This window comes from Leptinotarsa decemlineata, unplaced genomic scaffold (assembly GCF_025532065.1).
Source record: "Leptinotarsa decemlineata unplaced genomic scaffold, Ldec_3_MD MMD2_P_RNA_scaffold_11, whole genome shotgun sequence".
Taxonomy (NCBI): domain Eukaryota; kingdom Metazoa; phylum Arthropoda; class Insecta; order Coleoptera; family Chrysomelidae; genus Leptinotarsa; species Leptinotarsa decemlineata.
In genome coordinates this window covers 4,270,399-4,294,458 of record NW_027412525.1, presented here as the reverse complement: position 1 = coordinate 4,294,458, position 24,060 = coordinate 4,270,399, and the positions used below count along the sequence as shown (strand labels likewise).

General features: G+C 36.3%; 2 protein-coding genes across 3 annotated transcripts in view; one reads left to right on the top strand and one right to left on the bottom strand.

The window, feature by feature from the left end:
- Positions 1 to 24,060, bottom strand: part of Ets65A (DNA-binding protein D-ETS-3) — a 307,752-nt gene that overhangs the window by 187,818 nt on the left and 95,874 nt on the right. The window lies entirely within an intron of this gene.
- LOC141480192 (uncharacterized) lies at positions 20,051 to 24,014 on the top strand. The gene is made up of 2 exons (XM_074170082.1): positions 20,051 to 20,672; positions 20,734 to 24,014. The coding sequence occupies exons 1-2, from the start codon at positions 20,066 to 20,068 to the stop codon at positions 24,012 to 24,014; spliced, it is 3,888 nt and encodes a 1,295-aa protein (XP_074026183.1). The 5' UTR covers positions 20,051 to 20,065.

Below are 24,060 nucleotides of genomic sequence, written 5' to 3'. Positions count from 1 at the left end.
TTGTATTTGTATTGTTATAGCTTGTACGTTCTGTTATGACTAGTCCAATAAGTTTATATGATGTGTCTTTTATACATTTGTATGGCCTTCGGTGATGAATATATTTGATAAACTTGTATATATTTATATTACTCGAACATCCTCCATGGTTTATAATGATACCAAAAATGTCTACATTTCAATAAAGAATTTAGTTTGAAATAATGCAATAAAAACGTTATTCGAGAGATAATTCTGAATCTGAAGAATGAGGAGAGTAAGTTTCAGAATTGAATCGATGAGTGTTATTTGTTCAAGATGAAGAATAGGCTTACAAAGTTTCTCATGAATTGGGTTTCACTCTTATATCTCTAACGAATTATGTGGATGAATGGTGTTGTGTGTGCAATTGTGAAGAAGGTCAGTCAGAGATTCAATTATGGTGAACGGAAGAAACCTCTGGGATTACATTTGATATTGTGAATGTGAATATATAGTGTTTCACGATTCTTGTTTCCAGAAAGAAATATCTCTACGTATAAATGAACTTCTTATCTTTCAATTCTGTATCCAACCCTGTAATATTTTTGAAATTATAACTATAAGTTACATCAGATAAAAAATGAAATGCTTTTCTAGAGTTATGCAATTCATTTATAACTGAAAAGAAACCAAACATTCTGAAGAATATTAGGTGTTGGTAGCTTACAGATCTTGCATCTTGTTAACTCCTGATATCAATAATTTACATTGAATAAAGTCCACTAGAGTCCAAATCTCTTCTTCCAATCTGTCAACCAAAAGATATTATCAAGGAACCATCTTGGTAAAAAACTACTCCACTTCAATGAAGGATCTAATTGGATAGCTCTGTTAATGCTAAGTATAACTTGATTATTCAGCAAATTGAAAAATCATTCACCATATATACAGTATTATATGAACTTGCGGTAAACTTATCTCTGTGGAAGTGTGAACTCATAAATTTATTGATTTATCGACAGCTGGTTAACAGAAAAACAAATTTTGAAACAGATTTACAGATTTTGAGTATAATGTTCCATTTCCTCAATAGTATCTGATCTTGGAGTTGTCTTTCGTATTTTTGAAAAAGAATATTACGGTAGATAGATCTAACAACGAATATTAGAATATTTCTTACTATGTATTTGGCAATTATTCTTCCTCAAACTAAACAAAGTAATTTTTTTAAAGGACAAAGCACAGACACTACAGGAATATATTTCATCAGTTCGGACTTCCATTGCCTAATATAATATAAATTGATATGAAATCCCTGAAAAAAATAAAAGATTACCCGAAAATAACAATTTTAATAAAAATAACTGAAATTACAAGTTATCACCCGAAGACGATTGTGGATACTAACAATCGAAACGTCGTGACGTAATTTGGTTTGGATTCTTTTGATTTTTATTTTTCATTTTTGTTGATAAAAAAAAATATATTTTTTAATTTTCAGCTTTTATTAATATTTCAATTTTTTATTTCCTGGTTGTAGCTTGTATGTTATTTCCTTGTAATTTCAGTTTTTTGTTTTAGTAAAATTGTTATTTTCGGTTAATCTTTTATTTTTTTTTCAGGGATTTCAAATCAGTTTATATTATATTAGACATTGGAAGTCCGAACTGATGAATACACCACGAAACATTGTCAACCACCTTCAAACAGTTCTCCAGATGAAAAAGTTCTCAAACAGTGACGTTGGAGGTGTACTGAGTTGAACCTCTAAACGATGAGCAGCCACAATCCGTCGCGTATTTCTGATATGTACCGCTCTTTGTGGAATGTGCCAAATCACTTGAACACTTTCCGTGAAAGAATCTATAGAAGAAAGATAAATCTCCAACCTTTCTTCAATGTTCCAGACTATCAAGGTTGCAAGTGATGTTCGCGTCTCCATTAGGTGGACGGCTCTTTTCTGGATGGAATCCAGCAGCTTCAGGGTATGTTAGGGGGCGGAGCTCCATACATGAGAACAATACTCCAAGGAAGGTCTGATCTGAGCTTTATGAAGCATCAAAAGTTGCTTCATAAAGCTCAGATCTAATTTCTAGTTCGGAACAGTGTTCCAAGCTTCTGAGAAGCAGCCTTTGCGATCCCAGCGACATGATTGTGCCAAGACATATTGGTATTTCAACTCCCAAAAAACTTCGAAGCAGAAAGCGAAATTGTCTGACCTCACATTATTAGGTTTGTTCTGGTTCTACGAAATTCAGGTTCTAGGACGTCAGGATCATGCGCAGTTGATATAGAACGTTCTGGTTTATTGAGGATAAGTTCGGATTGATGAATCCTATGTTCTGGTTTTGACTGCGAAATGATCCAAAACTGTCTTGAACCGTCCCGAATCATTTTTGCTTTCGAGACTGAACTGTTGAGAACTGTTCCCGTTGCTCATGCGCATTCATGTGGAAATTTGTTTGGGCTAGTTTCTGGAAAGGGTTTTTTTAATTATTTGGTTGAAATAATTGATGATTGAGGTTAGATAACATTTTAACTGACTACAAGGATACGCTACATAACAAAATGGACATGATCAACAGTACTTTCTCGTCTTCATCTCTTCATATATACCACAGGTGGCACAGTGGTCTCCTCAAAATACGTTCTGGTTTAAACAAGTGTCCGAGACTATTTCGGACTGTTTGAGATTTTTTGCTTGTACGCATCATATCTTGCGCAGTTTCCAAACAGTTTCGGATGTTAGAACCAGAACAAACCTATTATATCCGGTTCGGAGACATTTATCTTCATGGAGAAAACCGATGCCTGGGTTTTTGTGGCATTGAATTGAACCTGGTTACTTTCACCCCAATTCAAAATAACTTCAAGATCCTTATTAAGATATTCAACCTCCTGCTGGCGGTGAAGATGTGCTTCCGCAGCCGAAGACCTGGGATCCAAATGTAATGACGAGATGAGTGTGCTGTCAGTCAGTGAAACAATATATTGGATTCTCGGTTTTTTCCAATAAGTCGTTGATATACAATAAAAAGAGAGTTGTAGACAATATAGATCCCTGGTGAACACCAGCATTGATGGTGAAAGTATTCGAAAGATATCCATCGTAAGCCACTTGCAAGGAACGTTCTTTCAAGAAGCTGAAGAGCCATATACAAAAATGATCCGACAAGCCATAGCATCGAAGTATGGCCAGCAAACCCTCATGCCACACACGGTCAAAGGCCTCAGAAATATCAAGCGCATCAGCTCTTGACTGAAGGTATATCAGTAAAAAATCTGCTGAAGTGTAATAAACTGAAAAATTCACGTCTAAAAGTTAGTGCATAATATAAACCATTGAAGAGTCCAATTACTTAGTAACTTGTCGTATTCAGAAAAATTTTTTACTCACAAAAAACGTCTTTCAAAGAATATTTGAATGTTTGTAACTACGGTTCAATTTTAAAAACCGAATAAGCCTCGTTAAGAAATCCCGTCCAATAATAATTGAATCGGGTATGCCTTTTGTGTAATTTCATCTCGGCAGTGACGGTTTATCCTCCAAAGTGGATTTGTAGAAAGCCGTAAAATGAATTTCCATCGAGTAATGACGATATTAATGGCAATCTACCTCAAGACCGAGTTATTTCCTGCCTGCTGGTGCAGTTTCGAAGCGAGAGAACACTTTTCGAGAGATAGTACATTAGATAATCCGGAGGCGCAGCCGGCAAATGGAGGGGGGCTTTATCCGGGTTTAATTTAAAATTAATATAGCACAGGCGGCGAATGCCGGAAATGAGCTTCAGAAGGTGTGGGAGATGAGGGGAAGTCGGGAGGTATTAACGGAGGCGGCAACCAGCGCAACTCCGGGAATCCAGACAAGCTGATTAGGGATCCTTCAGGGACGACCACCACTTAGCTATTCTAGAAATCTATTAGGATACTTGAGGTTGACTACTGGAATATTCTGAATAAATCATGAATTCCAGATAACGATAACTTGTACGGAAATTTCTTCAAATTAATGCTAAAATTTAGATCGTCAACAATAAACATTTGTTTTCTTGGTCTTCAATTTTTCATGATAGAAAAAATGAATAAATTTAGTTCAACAGAAAATATGCTCAATGTAATAAAGGACAAACCGAAATGTTCACCCCGAAAAGATATGAAAAATTCCAAACTGTGTTTTGGCAAAATCCTTCGAAATTATCAATCATAAACTTCTCCTGAAAAAACTCAAAAATATAAAAGGAATGTTTAAATTTTTTTTAAAGTTATCTGACCAATTGGTAACAGCATGTCCAACTAGAGAGCAATATAAGCACTGCTAGAACCCGTGATGTGCCTCAATGAGCGGTTTGGGGTTCATGTTAATAATGAATAACAGTGCATTTGTTTAATGTCCCCCTCTTTCATTTTTTGAACGCGTCAACCCAAAAATTGAAAGTTGAGATAATGAAATTAATGCATGAATACTTTATTTTGAAGTGAAATTGACAGATGAAACTTTCAAGATGGCAACTAGGCGCCATCCGGGAAAAAAATTGAATGTGGAAAGGGGGGTCTTGTGATACTTTCTTTTTAGGCTCTTGACAAATGCTTCACAATCCTAGAATTTAATGTCAATATCTTCAACTACTACAAAATGGCGAAACTTTTAATAATTGCCTGAATACATTGACATTTAACTACATAATATGAGGTAATAAGCTTAAGGTCAGTGCAAAAGCTGCTCGAAATGGTTGTCTTGAACTTCTTGACATATGAACAGAAAATCCGATATTTCACGCCGAACACAGTAACGTCAATATCTCAACAAATAATTATTATTCTCTGCCGTATATCCAGTATTGAAGCAGGTTCAATTTCGTACACCTTCTGCTTCAAATAGCCCTATGAAAAAAAATCCAAAGGTGTCAAATCTGGCGAGCGGGCTAGTCATTCTGTAGGACCTCGACGGCCAATCCAACGACCGAGAAAAGTAGTATACAAATAGTGTCTTACTTGTCTGGAGTGATGTGATGGTGCTCCATCTTGTTGGACTACAATATCCATATCGAATTCATTAGGATTCGCTCCGACGATTTCAGTGATGAGAGGGTCAACAGTAGTTTCCAGCATATTCAAATACAGTTCCCCTGTTGAATTTTGATCAATAAATAGAGGTCCTACAATATGGTTTCCCAATATTCCTGTCGAAACGTTAATTTTTTACGAGATATTGGATGTTTCCCTGAAAACGTGACGGTTGGTGTCACTCCAATAATGACAATTTTGTTTGTGAACATTGCCGTTTGAAAAAAAATGTACATTCGTCACTAAAAAAATATTGTGGAGATTAGGTGGGATGCCTTGCAATGGTTTCCGTCATGATTTTGCAGAAATCTGTTCTTCGATCAGGGTCATCTTCACTTAATTGATGTACCATTTTAATTTTGTATGGATGATACCTATTCCTCTTCAAAAGTCTCCACACAGTAAAAGGAGATACCTCACAAACAGTCGCGCCGGAATAAGTAGACTGTTCAGGATTTACTACCATCTCACTAATTATTTGCACTTGCTGTTCTTCCGGAATGGATGGATGAACTGGGGGCTTTTTGTTATGTACACTACTGGTAGTTGTGAGTTTGGATACAATTTGCCTCAAATATTTTCTACAGATAGGACGATTCAGAAAACGTTCATTGAAAATCCTTTCGGTATCGTGAAAGTTACGCGTCGCACCATAAATAAAAATCGCTTCAATTTTTTCTTCCAATGGACAAAAATTGACCATTTTAGAGATTGTTGACGTGGTACCTTTCGACTAGTAAAACCGAAAACCAAATGAGAATATTCGAACTAAACAATGATGTTCATTGTCGTATTACATTTTCTGCCGTTTTTATAAACAAAAAAACTTAACAAACCTTATCGGGTTGTTGCAATTGCCATATGGCAGATAAAAAGGAATATTTCCAGAAATATCAATGTTCCGCCATTTTGTAGTAGGTGAAGGTATTGACTTCATATTCTGTGGTTGTGAAGCATTTATCAGGAGCTTCAAAATGATGAGTCACAAGACCCCCCTTTCCTTTTAATTTTTCTTCCCAGATGGCGCCTAGTTGCCATCTTAAAAGTTTCATCCGTCAATTTCACTTCAAAATAAAGTATTCAGGCATTTATTTTATTATCCCAAATTCCAATTTTTTGAGTTGACACGTTCAAAAAATAAAAGTAGGGGGGGCATTAAAGAAATGCACTGTATACTTGAATTATTTGCTAAGAATAGATCATTATAGTACTATTGTTTCGTTTGCGAATGACACCATCGTCATGTATGATGGAAATGCATTAGAAGAATTGGTTGAACCAACTGAACACATTTCACTAGTTCGGACTTCCATTGTCTACTATATAAAATGATTTGAAATCTCTGAAACAACTGAAAAAGAAGAATTGAAAATGAATAGCTGAAAATAACAATTATATTAACCACTATAAACCTGAAATGCAATAATAGTGAAATAAAATACAAGTAAGAAAATAGAATAATTGAATAAATAAAAATAATGAAATCAAATGATTGAAGAAATTATTACTGAAGCTGAAAACATTATATAATTCTCTAGCGGAATCTATAAATGCAATACGGTATGATATCTGGGAAGGTATTAGAAAAACAACATCGAGGCCTTAAGAAATTTTGAAAATATACCCCTTTTGTACCTGCCGTCATGCTGTTTGCTATTCTTGAATTTCTCAGAATGAGATTCCATATTCGATTGAGGTTCACTGCTTCTTCTTTTGTATTGAAATTATCCATGTGTTTGTGGATTTCTATTGTCTCCCGTACCAGACGGCTATGGTATCCCTGGTTGAGGGCAATGAGATTCGTGTTTTCAAACATAATCCTGTGGTTTCCTTTACTGAGAGCGTGTTCTGTCACAGCTGACTTGTCTGTTTGACTTAGTCTGCAGTTTCCTTCATGCTCCTTCAGTCTTGTTTCCATGGATCCTTTGGTGGTTCCACATATCCTTATGGTAAGAGTGAAGATGACTCCTCTCTTTTGATTAGGGTAGTGTTTCCATAGTGCCTGCAGGTACCTATCCATGTGCGTGGGTTTTTGGTACACTTTGTGAGTTAGTTTACCACCAGATCGTACGATGAGTACATCTAAGAATTCTATCCACTGCTCCCGTTCGGTCTCCATAGTGAACTTGATACTTGGGTTTTGAGCTTTCAAGTGGAAGACTCTCTGAGGGGGATAACCTACTTGTTTCCAAGTGATATCGTCGAACTCTTCAGATCATGTCTCACGGGAAGTTACTTAAAATGGAGGAAAGCCTTCTGTGAGCAACTAGATGGCGTGGCGATAGGAAGTCCACTCAGCCCAGTGATAGCCAATTACTTCATGAAACGTTTCGAGGAGAAAGCAACTAACAGCTTTGAATTAAAATCGACCTAGTGGCTACGTTATGTAGAAAACACCTTCGTCAGCTGAAAACATAAAAAGAACGCTCTAAACCTTTTTCAAGACCACTTGATTGCTCAACACCCAAGCATCAAGTTCATCATTGAGACTGAACAGGAGCAGCGGATAGCATGCCTAGATATACTAATTGAACGATGTGATGCCATCCTAGTCAAAAGAGAGGAGCCGTCTGCACTCTAATGGAACGGGCTCCAATATGTGGACCAGACCATATCTAGAGGAAGAACTTGAACATATTCAACTGAACTTGAGATTGAATGGATACATTGTACCCGAGGTCAACAAAGTCATGAAACTGGAGAGTTCTACGGCTCAAAACGAGGAGAAGGCTTAGATGGTTGCACGCGCGTATCTACCTCATATCCTTAGGGTCACAGACAGAATTGAAAAACTCTTGGGAAAACACAACATCAAAACAGTTTTCAAACCCGCCTCAGGCGGGCTAAAGACAAAAGGGATTCACTATCAGTAGCAGGGGTTTATAGCATGCCGTGCACTTGTGGACGGCATGCTATAAACATCGAAACTGCGTGTAAACATCGGAACAACCAAAAGATTCATAGGAAAAAGACTGAAGAAGCATAAAATAAACTGCAGACTAGGCCAAACAGAACAGAAAAGAACAAGCACTCATTGCCCCCGACCAGGGATACCAAGGCCTACTGGTACGAGAGGCAATAGAAATCCACAAACACACAAATAATTTCAACAGAAGAAAGAAGCTGTGAATCTCAATCGAATATGGTTTCCTATTTTAAGAAGTTTAATAATAGCAAATAGCATGACTGCAGGTAGAAAAGGGTCAACGGACGTTATTGACAATTTACCAAATCCAGGTATAGGTATTATCACACCAGACTACCTGAATCAATGTAAACACGCATCACCCAATTCACATAAGCCAGATACATGTAGTAGCACACCTGAAGGGTCAACATGAATACGCGTTGCGCAGCCGTAATATCATCGGAGATATCAACTCAGGATGTACAAACCTCTGGGGAAGCTAGACACTCGCGCCAGCGAATCGTAAAGAAGATATTCTAATAGTTCACGAACTTCAACCTCGGAAAATAGTGACCACTCGATACCTTTCATAACCTTTGTTCAACAAACTTGGTATCATGGACTGAAGATACCTTTATTGGAAAACTCACACTTATGATGAGCTAGTACCTCTGGACTAGGGCAACTAATGAATTCTTAACAAGAGCCCAGAAATAAATATATTTCATCCAAAATACTCCACTACTGAGAAATATGGAATCCATGGCACTGAAATAAATTGATATAAAAAAAAGTGATAGCTTGGATTATGTTTACGATGACTCACATATTGTTTCATATCGTTGTTGAATCGTGATTCAGTTGTCAAAGAGTATATTTGTCCTTCCTATTTTCGTATCGATATTTTGTATTTTCATCAGGACTAGTGACTCAATTTGTTTTACTTCTATGTGCAAACTAACATATACAGGCTGATTCACGGTGGATGGCACATTAGACGTTTCTGGTGAACCAGACAACGGATCACTTTAAAAATTTAATGGAGGGCATATTCGGACATTCTCTAGCCAACTAAAATATTTTCGACAATGCGGTGTTGCCGCTTCTATTAGAAAGCAGTAGCAACTTTGATTTTTCAAATGGAACACTCTGTATATAATATTATTTTTGGAATCTCCAACAATTGCCCGACAACTTTTCTTGATATTTCCCTATACCTATCTGTTACCGTTTTCGAAATAAAAATTAATTTCAATTTTTTTCTTCGAAAATCATGACTTCTAAAAATGCCGATATCTTTTAGTTAAGAAGTACTATGATATCGAAATTTGGTTTGAAGTTAGGTGATACTTGGACACTTCCCACACGTCAGCCTAATCTCCGTCACTTCAATACAGGGTGGTAAAAAAATACAGTTTTTTCGTTTGCTTGAAAAAGTTGCTGAAATTTGATTATTTTAAATGGAACACCCTGTATATTATTGAAAATTCGGAAAGCTGCTGAAATTTGCTTTCTTTCTATGTATATCATACCTATACCTAACTAGTCAAGTTTCGGACTTATGAACATTTATTTGTGAAAATGTCCCTTCAGAATGGTATTTCCATTCGGTATTTGGTAAGCAGGCCATGATTACTATTTGACAGTAGCGTTGTGACATTCTCCTAATAATATCGACATTTTCGTCACTTCAGAAGTTGCAAATACCTTCAAAACGATGGAACAAAACTATTCAAACGAAGTTCTTATGAATTTGTTTATTATTTTTGGACAGTGTGACAAAATTATCAGCAGAACATGTAGAAAGTTCAATGAAATGTATCCGAATCTACCGCCAATGAACCTCAAGAAATTTATACGAATTCAGAACAATTTCAATGCATTTGGATCAACTTTAAAAGCACCAAGAAACTTGCCTCGACCCGTAACTTTCGAAGACAACCAGATTAATGTCTTAGCATATTTTCACGCATTTCCCGAGTCATCGATAAGAAGTGCTGAAGAAGATTTGTGTATAAAATATTCATCGGTTCAAAGAATCTTGCGAAGACATAAAATGCATGATTATAAATTCACCAAAATTCAAGCAATGGAGCCTCAAGATCCTCAACAGAGAGTAGAATTTTGTGAAATGTTGTTGACACGCATTCAAGAAGATCCACTTTTTTTAAATAAAATTATTTGGACTGATGAATCGAAATTTTCGAGAGAAGGGATTTTCAATAGAAAAAATCGTCATTATTGGTCCAGTGAAAATCCTCACGTCACAAAAGAAGCCGGATTTCAAGAAACATTTAGTTTTAATGGCTTCTGCATGTTGATGGACAACAAATTGAGGTACGTGATATGCGAGGAGTCATTAACATCCAGAAGCTACCTGAATATTTTGGAGAATACTGTAGACAGTTTCGTGGATAATCTGCCACTCGAAGATTATCGAAACTGTTGGTACCAACTAGACGGAGCTCCTGCACATTGCACAAGAGAAGTGAGCGCAGAACTGGATAGACTATTTGACGATCGGTGGATGAGGCGCTTGGGACCATGGAATTGGCCAGCGAGATCACCCGATCTTAATCCATTAGATTTTTATTTGTGGGGAATGTTTAAAGAAAAAGTTTACAAAATACCCGTGCGTTCGAGAGATGAATTGTTAGAAAGGATTGCCCAAACATTTGAAGATTTGGATCCCAATGAAATCAGATCTGCCACCACGAAAGCAGTCAACACCCGCATTTTAAAGTGCTTGGAAGTGAACGGCCAGCGATTCGAACATATTTTGAAATATTCCACATGATTGTTTTACTTTTTTATAATTATTCATATCAATATTTCCAATTTCATGTTTCTTGGTGCCTTTTTAAAGTTTATCCAAACATATTGAAATTGTTCTGAATTCGTATAAATTTCTTGAGGTTCATTGGCGGTAGATTCGGATACATTTCATTGAACTTTCTACATGTTCTGCTGATAATTTTGTCACACTGTCCAAAAATAATAAACAAATTCATAAGAACTTCGTTTGAATAGTTTTGTTCCATCGTTTTGAAGGTATTTGCAACTTCTGAAGTGACGAAAATGTCGATATTATTAGGAAAATGTCACAACGCTACTGTCAAATAGTAATCATGGCCTGCTCACCAAATACCGAATGGAAATACCATTCTGAAGGGACATTTTCACAAATAAATGTTCATAAGTCCGAAACTTGACTAGTTAGGTATAGGTATGATATACATAGAAAGAAAGCAAATTCCAGCAGCTTTCCGAATTTTCAATAATATACAGGGTGTTCCATTTAAAATAATCAAATTTCAGCAACTTTTTCAAGCAAACGAAAAAACTGTATTTTTTTACCACCCTGTATTGAAGTAACGGAGATAAGGCTGACGTGTGGGAAGTGTCCAAGTATCACCTAACTCCAAACCAAATTTCGATATCATAGTACTTCTTAACTAAAAGATATCGGCATTTTTAGAAGTCATGATTTTTGAAGAAAAAAATTGAAATTAATTTTTATTTCGAAAACGGTAACAGATAGGTATAGGGAAATATCAAGAAAAGTTGTCGGGCAATTGTTGGAGATTCCAAAAATAATATTATATACAGAGTATTCCATTTGAAAAATCAAAGTTGCTACTGCTTTCTAATAGAAGCGGCAACACCGCATTGTCGAAAATATTTTAGTTGGCTAGAGAATGTCCGAATATGCCCTCCATTGAATTTTCAAAGTGATCCGTTGTCTGGTTCACCAGAAACGTCTAATGTGCCATCCACCGTGAATCAGCCTGAATTAAGAGTAAGCCATAAGAGTTAGCCATGAAGATGATGATGATTATTATGAAAACTTCATAGATACGTCTCATTAAAGCTTGTCTTTGGGGGCAACGTTGGGAAACTAAAAATGGTCAAAAATGATGTTAGTCATTTCTCTATAAGAACTTCACCTATTGAAAATATTGAATGCTAAAGTATTCCATACAAAACATTTTTCCAGTGTTGATAGCTTCGACTATCATAACCATAATAGACTATAATAACCATAAGACTTGTTCCCTAGGTTGACTATGATAATATTTTCTGAGCCACTAGAAAGCCGGCCCATCTGCCATGTAACGCAGCAGAGTCAGTCCATCTTCAACTTGACAAATTCTTGCGAAAGAATATCTGATCAAAGGAGGATTCGAAACAAATATTTTTGGATCGCGAATCTGGCACACTACCACTTGCTCCAACTGGTCGTTTATTGAAGATAATATATTGCTATTCAGTTTATTCGGTACCTAATTTGAAATAAGAGGTCATTAGTGAGGGGTTAAGAAAACTCAAAACCTAAGAAAAAAAGGTGACATGTCCACTCACAAAACCACTCTCTATCAAATCAACAGAAGACTCAATCTACGAATACCTTTCAAAGATGATGGCCACGAATGTTCATGAAATGTGTATTTTTCATTAGGTCTAAAAATTAAGCCTTTCAATTTTTCATTCGGAAGAAATTAAAGTTTTACTTCTAATTCCCAATAATTTTCACAAATTTTTTGAAGGTAATGCACATTTTAATATTGAATTGAAACAGACACAATGCGTGTTTCCATCGTGAATATTTTCACTGAACTCTAAAAATTGTTTACCCTTCGTGGGTGCATCACCCTAGTGGACAGCAGTTAAACTGAGTTTTATTGATCTGGTCGAAGCAGGATTGATGTGAGCGCCCTCTTTTAAACGGAAGCTATACTACAGGAATTTCAGCAGGAACGTTTCAAACATTTCCTGCGGATCCGGAAGGAGTTCCAAAGCGCGAATTACAGAGTCCTCGTGATAGATGCTAATCGGAACCTTCAACTTTGAAGAACGCTTGGAAGTAGCAACACATAATTTGTGCAGGAAACTATCACAGAATGAAAATATTTTCTGGGAAATTGGAGAGATTCCGACCTGAAAAGAATGTTTATCAATATCTCTGTTTGAATATTGAGCCGAAGAGGAACATGTATTGTCCCGATTCTTCGAAGTACACCAGGAATTTGATTAGACTTTCGTGTAAGTGGAATTTCATAAAATTATTTTTTCATATATTACGTTTTGAGGTATTTTTGTGAATGATATCTGTTTCAATTCCATTACGAATTTTTGTAGAAGTCTCCTACATTTTTTGTTTCACGATAGAGAAGAAGAAAACCGAAAAGCTTCTTTCCAAAACAAACCAATCACTCCTAAAACTATCCTTCTCATCAACTCAGAGCGGTGTTCATTCTGTAGGAAATCCTACAAGTGGAAAGATGATTTTATCAAATAAGCAAGAGAAGAGATATAACATTAGGACCACAAGAATGCTCATCTAATAATTTATGTTTGATAAAATGAAGCTATTTGAAATGAAGCTATATTTTCTTTACTGATGACAAGAAACTCATTTACGGATTTTCTTCATTTTATTAGATTTTGCTGTTATGATCAATTCATTCATTATGTGCTTTTTATCCTGCATATATTGTTTGACAAAACATTTTGAAGGTGAGATCAATTCTTTGAATTTTGACTAGATTTCCTAATGTCTTTGTTCTTTTATTCTTCTTAACTTTTTTACTGTTTTGTGTAACAAACTACGCTTTATTGAAGTGAGAAATCGAAGAGCTCTGTTACGCAAGCGACGCAAAGAACGAAAATCGCATTCAGAAAATGTCACAATTAGGTACTTTTCAGGTGCTTTTTAGGTACCGAAGTCAAAAATTAGGTGCTCTGTAACTTACACCGCAACTCAATACTCAAAGTTGCGTTGCTAGCATTATGTAATACTAGCAACGCAATGAAAATAATAATGAAATAATGAATATTCAGGAAACACTATTAGGTGCTAATTAAGTGCTAAACGGTGAGGATGGTAAAATTTTCTGATCAATAAACAAAAGCTTCCAATTTCGCTAAACAGCGGGTCTAAGAATAAGGTCTCCCGAAAACGAGAACGAATGCTCAATCAGGTATAAACTAAGCGTGGTAATAAGGTGCTAACTAGGTGCTTGCAAGAAATTAAGATGAAAACGACCGTGAATACGCGGAAAAAAGTTCGGGAAACCTGATTTGAGAGAAAATTTAACAATATACAATAAAGTCTTGAAATTCTCGTAAACTCATAAATAGACAATCAAAATAAAGTGCTAATTAAGTGCTCACTAGATATTTATAGTAAACCTAGATTCTATAATGTCTATGATGCTCATGGACCTGAAAATCACCATTATTGATGTACTGAGTTTTTATAGTATGTTTCTCAATAAATAATGACAAGAAAATAAAGTGCTAATTAGGTGCTCATTAGATATTTATAGTAAACCGAGATTCCATAATTGCTATGGGGCTAATGGTCCTCAAAACCATCATGAATGATGTACTGAGTTCCTATAGAACGTTCCTCAATAAATAAGGGCAAGAGAATAAAGTGCTAATTAGGTGCTCACTAGATATTTATAGTAAACCTAGATTCCATAATGCCTATGAGGTTTATGGATCTGAAAACTACTATGACTGATGGACTGACTTCTTATAGTACCTTCCTCAATAAATAAGGGCAAGAGAATAAAGTGCTAATTAGGTGCTTACTAGATAAATAATAGTAAACTTAGATTCCATAATGCCTATGGGGCTTATGGATCTGAAAACCACTATGACTGATGGACTGAGTTCTTACAGTATGTTCCGCAATAAGTAAGGGCATCAGAATAAAGTGCTAATTAGGTACTCATTATATATTCATGGAACACCTGAGTTCCATAATGCTTATTGACTTTCGCGCTCAAATTTTCCGTACTTGATGTTCTTTATTGGATTGGTATGCGATTCATTTCGTTAGTGCACGTCTGAGAGAATAATCTATTTCTATGAAAATGTCAAGAATTGAATAAAATAACGTTTTGATCCTCATTTTCACAAAAAACAATTGGAAAGAAAGTCATAACTTTCTTATTTTAAAAACATATTATTTTTTATTAGCGGGCGTTTGCAAGATGACTTTTAACTGGTTCGTCTATATTCTATATGAATGGAGTGATTCAATAAAAACAGTATTTCGCTTACCGTCTAGAATTTTTTTTTAGAATGTTACAAAAATTCTTTCAGAAGTGCAGCTCGATATCTCAAGTCTTTATGGAGGTCACTGAATTTATAATATTCTTTCTAAATAACACAAAAAACTTTTTTTCCGTTTTCTTTCAGTAGAACTACGAAAATGTCGACTTAATAGTTGAGGATGTATGAAGCTCTGAAAACCTGCGAGGATAAATATTTGCTATTATTATAGTAAAAAAATAAAAATTCGAAATCTTCTCTTTAATCTGTTTGAGATAATATCTCATACTTCTTATGTTAAATCGAATGGTGGTTATCGGGTCTATGGTGGTTATCGGGTCCATAAGCCCCATAGGAATTATGGAATCTAGATTTACTATAAATATCTAATGAGCACTTAATTAGCACTTCATTCTCATGCCATTATTAATTGAAAAACCTACTATAAAAACTATAAAACATCAGTTATGGTGGTTTTCAGGTCCATGAACCACATAGGCATTATAGAATCTAGGTTTACTATGAATATCTAGTGAGCACCTAATTAGCACTTTATTCTCTGGCCCTTATTTATTGAGGAACATCAGTTATGGCTAAATCGAAGTGTCGAGGAAATTATTAATTTATCTTCAAAATAAAATAATGTATAGCTTACCCCAAAATTTTAATTATAAAAAAATATTGTCAGAACAGGTGAAATCAATTATTTGAATTTTGTTTACATTTCCTAACGTCTAAGCTGAACGTTTATAGATAATGTTTTGGGTCTAATCGGGCTTTCTGCTTCGATAAGTTTGTTGGGGGTTAAAATGGACACCAATATGTCTTGGTACAATCATGTCGCTGGAATTGCAAAGGCTGCTTCTCAAAATCTTGGAACACTGTTCCGAACCAGAAAACTGTACACACCTCAGTAACTTTTGATGCTTTATAAAGGTCAAGTCAGACCTTCTTAGGAGTATTGTTCTCATATATAGAGCTCTGCCCCCAAACATACCCTGAAGTTGCTGGATTCCATCCAGAAAAGAGCCATTGTCTGCGAACATCGAAGTAGGGTTGAAGATTTGTCTCTCTTCTATAGATAATTTCACGGGAAATCTTCAAGTGACTTGGCACATACCAGAAATACGCGATGGACTGTTGCTGTTCATCGTTTTGAGGTCACTGTTAATTCTTTCATCTGGAGAACTGTGTTTATGTGGAATAAACTTCCTGAGAACGTTTTTCCAAATGGATTGAATCTCCAGCGATTCAAATCTAATGTGAATCGCTACTTTCGCACAGGTACCGCTCAGAGAGTGCCTTAAGGATTTTTCTATAGTGCTTGTGTTTTGTCCTTAAAAACACTTTGATTCAACGGAGAAATTAATGTGTCGAAGAAATTATTAAATAGTGCGATATTCTGACAGTTTATTATTATCTGGTACCTGGATATCTTTTTTTGACGAAAAATCTACATATTAAATGTGACATAAGTAGTTCGGTTGGTTCAACTTGTACAAAAATGGCCGCGGATTTTGAGAATATGGTTTGATTACAGGTTATGATGATAATTGACATTTCTCCTGTTACATAGTCAATGTCCCTACTTCTTGAAAAGCAGTGAGATAATTTTTCCTTTCATCATCTGCTTCGATTGAGAATGACATTGTTTCGTCACAACAGCTTTCAAGAAATACTGCCTCAGTTCATTTCAATCAACATCAAGACATTTACAATAAAAAACTATCTTGTCAGAGACCAGTATTAAATCAGAGAAGTTTTGTTGTCGTTTGCGAGAGTAATATAAAGTCGTTATCAGATTATTCAACCCTAGTAGGGAACTTACGAACTACTAAATGGGTGGATTGCAGTCTATTAATCAAGCCAGCCAACCGGGAGGGTTGCTCCACTGAATATCTACATTTCGCTTCCATAAATACGGGGTGATAGCGATTGCAGATACGACGAATGTAAATTACGTTTTATTATACCATAACCGAGTACTGTCAACGTGTATAATGTGTATAACATGCTGATATGTATTCAATTTTATATGGCCAAGAAATGATTTGATAGTGGGAAATTATGTTATACTTCCCTATTTGGAATATTAATGGAAATATATGATTGTCCAAAGCTTCATGAAAATCCATGTTGAGTGAAATTTTATTGTGAGATTTCCACTAAATACTTCGCAAAACCGCACCACGTATTAAGTTAGGTTAGGTTATGTCAAAAGTGAGTGGGTCTATTCGACCCTCCACCGCAACCCGCAAGTGTTTATTGTGGCTCACACTTATTCACACTCGACTAAATAAACCCATCTTCTTAACGAAGCCGATTGGTTTGTATGGTGAGTGAGATTTCCACTAAATTCTTCGCAAAACCGCACCACGTGTTAAGTTAGCTTAGGTTATGTCAAAAGTGAGTGGGTCTATTCGACCCTCCACCATAACCCGCAAGGGTTTATTGTAGCTCACACCTATTCACACTCGACCAAATAAATCTAGGTTCCTAACGAAGCCGATTAGTTTGTATGGGAGTAGTCTTTGTCAGAGTACGGCTCTGCCAAATTAGGAAAACCTGATTAGATCTCCAGTGGGTATGCGATTTTTGGGCAATTATTCTCTACTAATTCAAATTGAACCAAACAGCCCGAAAAAATCAACCAGACATTTGGTAATGATAGTGTTAATGAACGCACTATTCGACGTTGATTTATGAAATTTCGTTCTGGAGATTTTAGCCTCGAAGATGAGCCCTGAAGTAGTCGACCTACAATAATACAGGACGAGGATTTAAGGACCCTGGTGGAGACTAGCCCATCACAAATGATGCGTGGGATGGTGGAAGAACTAGGTTTAAAAGATATTGGAAATGTCAATAAGCTCGAAAAATGATTGTCCCAAGGAATTGTCACCTTTTGAGAGGTCTGTTCTTCTTTGCTTCTGCGCAACTAAAATTTTCATTTTTTGGATCGCATCGTGATGAAACGTGGATCGTCTAAGACAACAGGAGACGTTCAGGACGTTGGACACCGATGAGTTACTCAGGCACTTTCCAAAGGCGAAAGCCCATCAAAAATAGATCATGGTAACTGTATGTTAGTCAGCGGCTGGTGTGATTCACTATAACTTTCTGCAATCAGGCCAAACCATCACAGCAGAGTCCTATCGTGTCCTATTGTTGATCTGCAAGCTTATGCAGATGACCTTATCATCCTGGCAAGGTCTACGTCGGGAAGGATAGCTTGTTATATCCTTCAAAGCACATTGGACGTTGTTCACAGTTGGTGTCTGAGGGAGCAGATGTCTGTCAACCCAAGCAAAACTGTGTTAATCCCCTTCACCAAGAGGAGAAAATTGAATGATCTAACGCCAATTTCCCTCAACGGTGAGGTCATTCCATTTGGAAGGGAGGTGAAATATCTTGGCATTGTCCTTGATAAAAGACTCTCCTGGAACGCTCACTTGGAAAAAGTTTAACACAAAGCCAGACTGTCTCTGTGGACATGTCGAAGGATTTGTGGTAAAACTTGGGGCTCTGGTCCCAAACAAATCCATTGGATTTATGTGATGATTATCAGACCAATGATCACTTATGGTGCAGTTGCTTGGTGGCCGAAGGCTTTACAGAAAACGTCCCAAGCGAAACTCTCTAGCTTACAGGGACAGACTTGTCTTTGTATCACCGGTGCCATCAGTACCACACCGTCAGCGGTCATGGAGATCCTTCTAGATTTACCTCCTCTCCACATTTTTCTGGAGAGAGGCTAGATGGGCTGCATACAGACTTGTGCACATTGCCAATTGCACAAATCAATTGAATGCAGAGTGCAACAGACTGTTAGTTGACACTGGAAGTAACAGAATTCTGGAAATTACCTCTGATTTTATGCATCCAACTGTCAACTACGAACTGCCTTATAAAGTACTATTCTCGAGTAGAGGGGACTGAATCCTCCAGGAGAAGGAAATATTAAGAGCAGATAGTTGTTGGTTCACAGATACATCAAAAACACCTTCCGGTTCTGGTGCAGTTGTTTTTAGTCGCAGAACCAGGACAGAGACCTGCCTATGAACTTATGCGACTGTATTTCAAGCGGAAAGTGACGCTATTGAATTGTGTGCAATGTGCATTGTGTGCAATGTGCATTCAAGTCAATGAAAATATTCTCGGACAGTTAAGCTCTTGGCTTCTAAATTGGTAGCAAATTGCCAAAAATTACTCTCCTTGATAGGAATACTTTACAAATTGTCTCTGGTCTTGATACTGGCCTGGAAGGTAATGAAGCTGCTGACTCTCTTGAAAGGAGGGTGCTGCAAGCGGCTTCATCGGACCAGAATCTGTCATTGGCATCGCTTTTGGTTTTGCCAAACAAACATTGAACATCTGGATGGCAAGAATATGGACTTCTGGCAGAATCTTCCAGGATTGGCTCACTCCAAGGCGTTTATCCATCCTTCGAAGCTTGATACCAAACAGTTGTTAGTAGTTGTCTAAGGCCGCTTGAGGACCTCCCCCCACCATTTGACCTTGTCCTTGAATGACGTCATATGACCTTCAGTTACGTGTCAGATGATATGACCTTGATCATAGGTGTCGACCTTGAGATTTGAGTCTGTTCCTCGATATGTGACCTTGAAGTTTGGTCTTGAAAGATACCTCATGATCTTGCATTATGCACGTTCAATATGACCATGCGATTCGACCTTGAGATTTATCCTTGCTCAATACGTGACCTCGATGTTAAACCTTGTCACATCATATGATCTTCATTTTATCCATTATATCTGCAATACATGACTCTGAACTTGTGCTTTACCTTCAAGATCAACCTTGAGCTATGTGTATGCTATATAACTTCGAACATGAAATTTGAACTTGAGAATTCAAGCTATTCCTAATATGTGACCTTGAGGTTCAACCTTGGAGAGCATCTTACGACCTTGATATATATGCATGTCATATAACCTTGAACATGTAGTGGTGGGGGGGGAATACTTTTAACGGGAGTGCTATGTGAATGTTTCACTCAGTTCGCATTCTCCTCCTAATCTTGTGGTTCATATAATTTCATACAAAATGTATATGTGCAACGAATGTGGGAAAAATTTCACACGCAGTGACAACCTACGTCGTCATCAGCGCGATTCATGTACGTTGATGCATTATGGAGGACCATCAACTGAGAATGATAGTGAAGCATCAACTCCGAAGAGGATGAGGTTAAACCCCCCAGCACCTCCGGTAATGCAGACATGCCAGTGCTGCAATTTGACAATTTTAAGTGATCAGATGAATGTACATCGTAGAACTTTGCACCATAGAACGAATGCATGTGTGCATTATGGGGAAGGTGTTAAAATTGTAGGCACAGCGTTCAAGTGTAGAATTGTGAGCTATAGGGTGGATAGTCAAAATCACCATATGGATTACAACACATTCTTCAATGAATTGAAGCAGAAAGTGTTGAAACTACTGGAAGAAGTGTTGGTCATTCATAAAATTGTGAAAGTGAATATGGAGGTGTTTGGGCGCTACAATCTACAAACTAAAGAGTACTGTGATGTTAAAGCATTCAATAGTTCCAATCAAGTTATTGATCAATCGAATGATTTGAATGTGGTATATAACAATTTTGCTGATAGTTTGACTGCCCAAGCGATGGAATTTCAACATCGAGATTCAGGTATGTGATCTATTCTAAACATCATCAATTGAGTGTGTCGAAAAATAATCTCTGTTTTCAGGTTGGACAATTGAGAAAATTTTGTATTTGGAGGTGAATGTTAATAAGTTTAGCCCCCTTGGTGGATCTTCTTACATCAAACTTCCCAAATTCATCGAGTCCAAGAAAAGTGTGGTGAATGTTGTGAATCAGGACCATTACTGCTTTGCATGGGCTGTGACTTCAGCTTTATATCCTGCCAGTGCGAGAGTGTGTGAACTTTCGTCATACCCGCACTTTTCAACCGTATTGAATGTTGCAGGTATGGAATTTCCAGTTAAGTTGAAAGATATCCCTAAATTTGAGGTTATGAATAATTGCTCTATCAATGTTTATGGGTTGGAGAACACTTTCAAAAATGGCAAAATCGAATATGAAGTTGTAGGCCCATTACATTATTCAAAATCTAGGCTTAACAGTCACGTGAATCTATTGAATATCACAGACGAATCTGGTAATAGTCATTATTGTTGGATAAAGGATTTATCGAGACTAGTATCATCCCAAATATCTGCACACCACCACAAAAAATATTTTTGTGATGGTTGTTTATTGTACTTTAGTGATGAGCGGGCTTTATTGCGACACCAGTTAAATGATTGTAATCACATATCAACAACAACACCGAACACTAATTTAAGAATTGACAAATTTGGTAAATGTGTACCTGAAAATATTTTGAAATTTGAAAATTTCGAAAAACAATTGAAAGTTCCATTCGTTGTGTATGCTGATTTTGAATCTATTTTGAAACCAGTGCACACAAATGAACCAAATCCTGCACACTCTTTCACAAATAAAACTTATCTTCATGAACCATATGCTTTCTCATATATCATAAAGTGTTCTTTCGATGATTCAATCTCCAAATTTGTATTATACAGAGGTGCTGATGCAGCTAAAGTATTTGTTTCAAACTTGGAGGCTGACGTAACCAATATTTATCACAAATATTTGAAAAATGTGGTTCCGATGAGTCCTTTGACTGCTGAGGAAGAGCATGACTTCAATATTGCCACCACATGTGGGATATGTGGAAATAAATTTGAAGAGGGTGATATTAAAGTACGTGATCATTGCCATCTAACGGGAAAAAAAAGAAATGGAGCTACTCATTCCATTTGTAATCTCAATTTCAAATTGCCCGAATTCATTCCAATCATTTTCCATAATCTCAGCGGGTATGACTGCCACTTATTCATAAAGGAGTTATGTACCGATAAAAATAAAGTTGATGTCATCGCTCAAACTAAAGAGAAATATGTTTCTTTCACGAAACATCTATTCATGGAAAATACATTGTATCGAAATGGTCAAATAAAAAAAAAATATTTGAAATTGAGATTTGTGGACAGCTTCAAATTTTTGGCTGCATCTCTACAAGAGTTGGGTGATAATTTGGATGAAAAACATTTTGTTGAAACTAAAAAATATTTTCCAGAAAATGATAAATTTCAGCTAATGAGGCAGAAAGGTGTTTTTCCTTATAACTTTATCGATTGTTTGGATAAATTGAATTATTCAAGTATACCATCGAAGTTGGACTTTTATGATAAACTGAATGAGAAGCATATTTCTGATGAGGATTATGATAGAGTGAAACAGGTATGGGGCATGTTCAATTGTCGGGATTTAGGTGAATATTCTGACATTTACTTGAAATCTGATGTTCTGTTGTTGTGTGATATTTTTGAAAATTTCAGAAATATGAGTTTGGGTACATACAAATTGGATCCTGCTCATTATTTCACATCTCCAGGTCTATCTTGGGATGCTATGTTGAAGTTTACAGGGGTCGAGTTAGAATTACTAACTGATATCGATATGGTGCATTTTTTCCAAAATGGTATACGCGGCGGTGTTAGCCAATGTTCGGAAAGGAAGCATATTGCAAATAATCAATTTCTTCCGAATTATAATCCCAACGAACCTTCATCCTTCATAATGTATTTGGATGCAACCAATCTATATGGCCATAGTATGTGTCAATCACTACCTGTTGACGGATTCACTTGGTTGACCGCCGATGAAATAAGTCAGCTAGATATCAATAGCATCCCAGATGATGGCTGTCAAGGATACATTCTTGAAGTAGATGTGCACTATCCTATAGAATTGCACGATTTACATTCAGATTTGCCATTTTTGGTGGAGAGCATTATACCACCTGGTTCAAAGTCTAAAATACCCAAACTCATACCGAATTTGAATGATAAAAAAAAATATATTGTTCACTATAGAAATTTGAAACAGGCGGTTCGTAATGGTTTGATGGTGATGAGAACTCATAGAATTCTCAGATTCAATCAATCACCATGGTTGAAGAAATATATTGATTTGAATACAACCCTAAGAAATAATGCCAAGAATAAGTTTGAGAAGAACTATTTCAAACTAAACGTGAATTCCATATATGGTAAAACAATGGAGAATGTTAATAATAGAAGAGACATTCGCATTGTTACACATTGGGAATCTATAAGAAGAGGTATGGGTGCCAACGCTCTTATAGCTCGTCCCAATTTCAAAACATTATCTATATTTTCGGAAGACTTTGTCGCCATTCATATGGGTAGAGTTAAGGTTTGCTACAATAAACCATTATATCTGGGATTTTGCATATTGGATATGTCGAAAACTGTTATCTACGACTTTTTCTATGACGTCATCAAAAAGCATTACGGATCTCAAGCTTCTCTTCTATATACCGATACGGATTCTTTGATATTGAAAATAATGACTGATAATTTCTATGATTTCATGAGTGAGAACATTGATAAATTTGACACTTCCAACTATGTGATGAATAATAAATTCAATGTGCCAGTAACGAAATCGATACTTGGAAAGATGAAGGATGAACTCCCGAGTGATCCCATCATTAGTTTCCACGGCACAGGTGCCAAAGCTTATCACGTTCAAAGTGTATCAGATGAAATAAAGAAGGCAAAAGGTATCAAAAAATCCGTTATAAGAAATCAAATATCAGTTGATGATTACATAAAGATTGTTGAAACAGGTGGTACAATATTGCGAAAGATGAATATATTTCGAAGTGATTTACATGAAGTATATACATTGATGTGCAATAAAGTTGCTCTATCACATAAGGATGATAAAAGGTTCATAATACCTAATACCACCAAGACATTACCTTGGGGACATAACGACATTGAGTTTTATCAAACATCCCCCAATCAGAATTTCAGAATTTTTTTGGAAGTGTTGAAAGATGAAAGCAATGTCGGCAATGGAAAATTAGATCTACTCATTAAATTATTGGAAGAGCAATTGACTAATTGAATATTAAAAATATATATACCTATTTTTTTAATGTTCAACAATAATT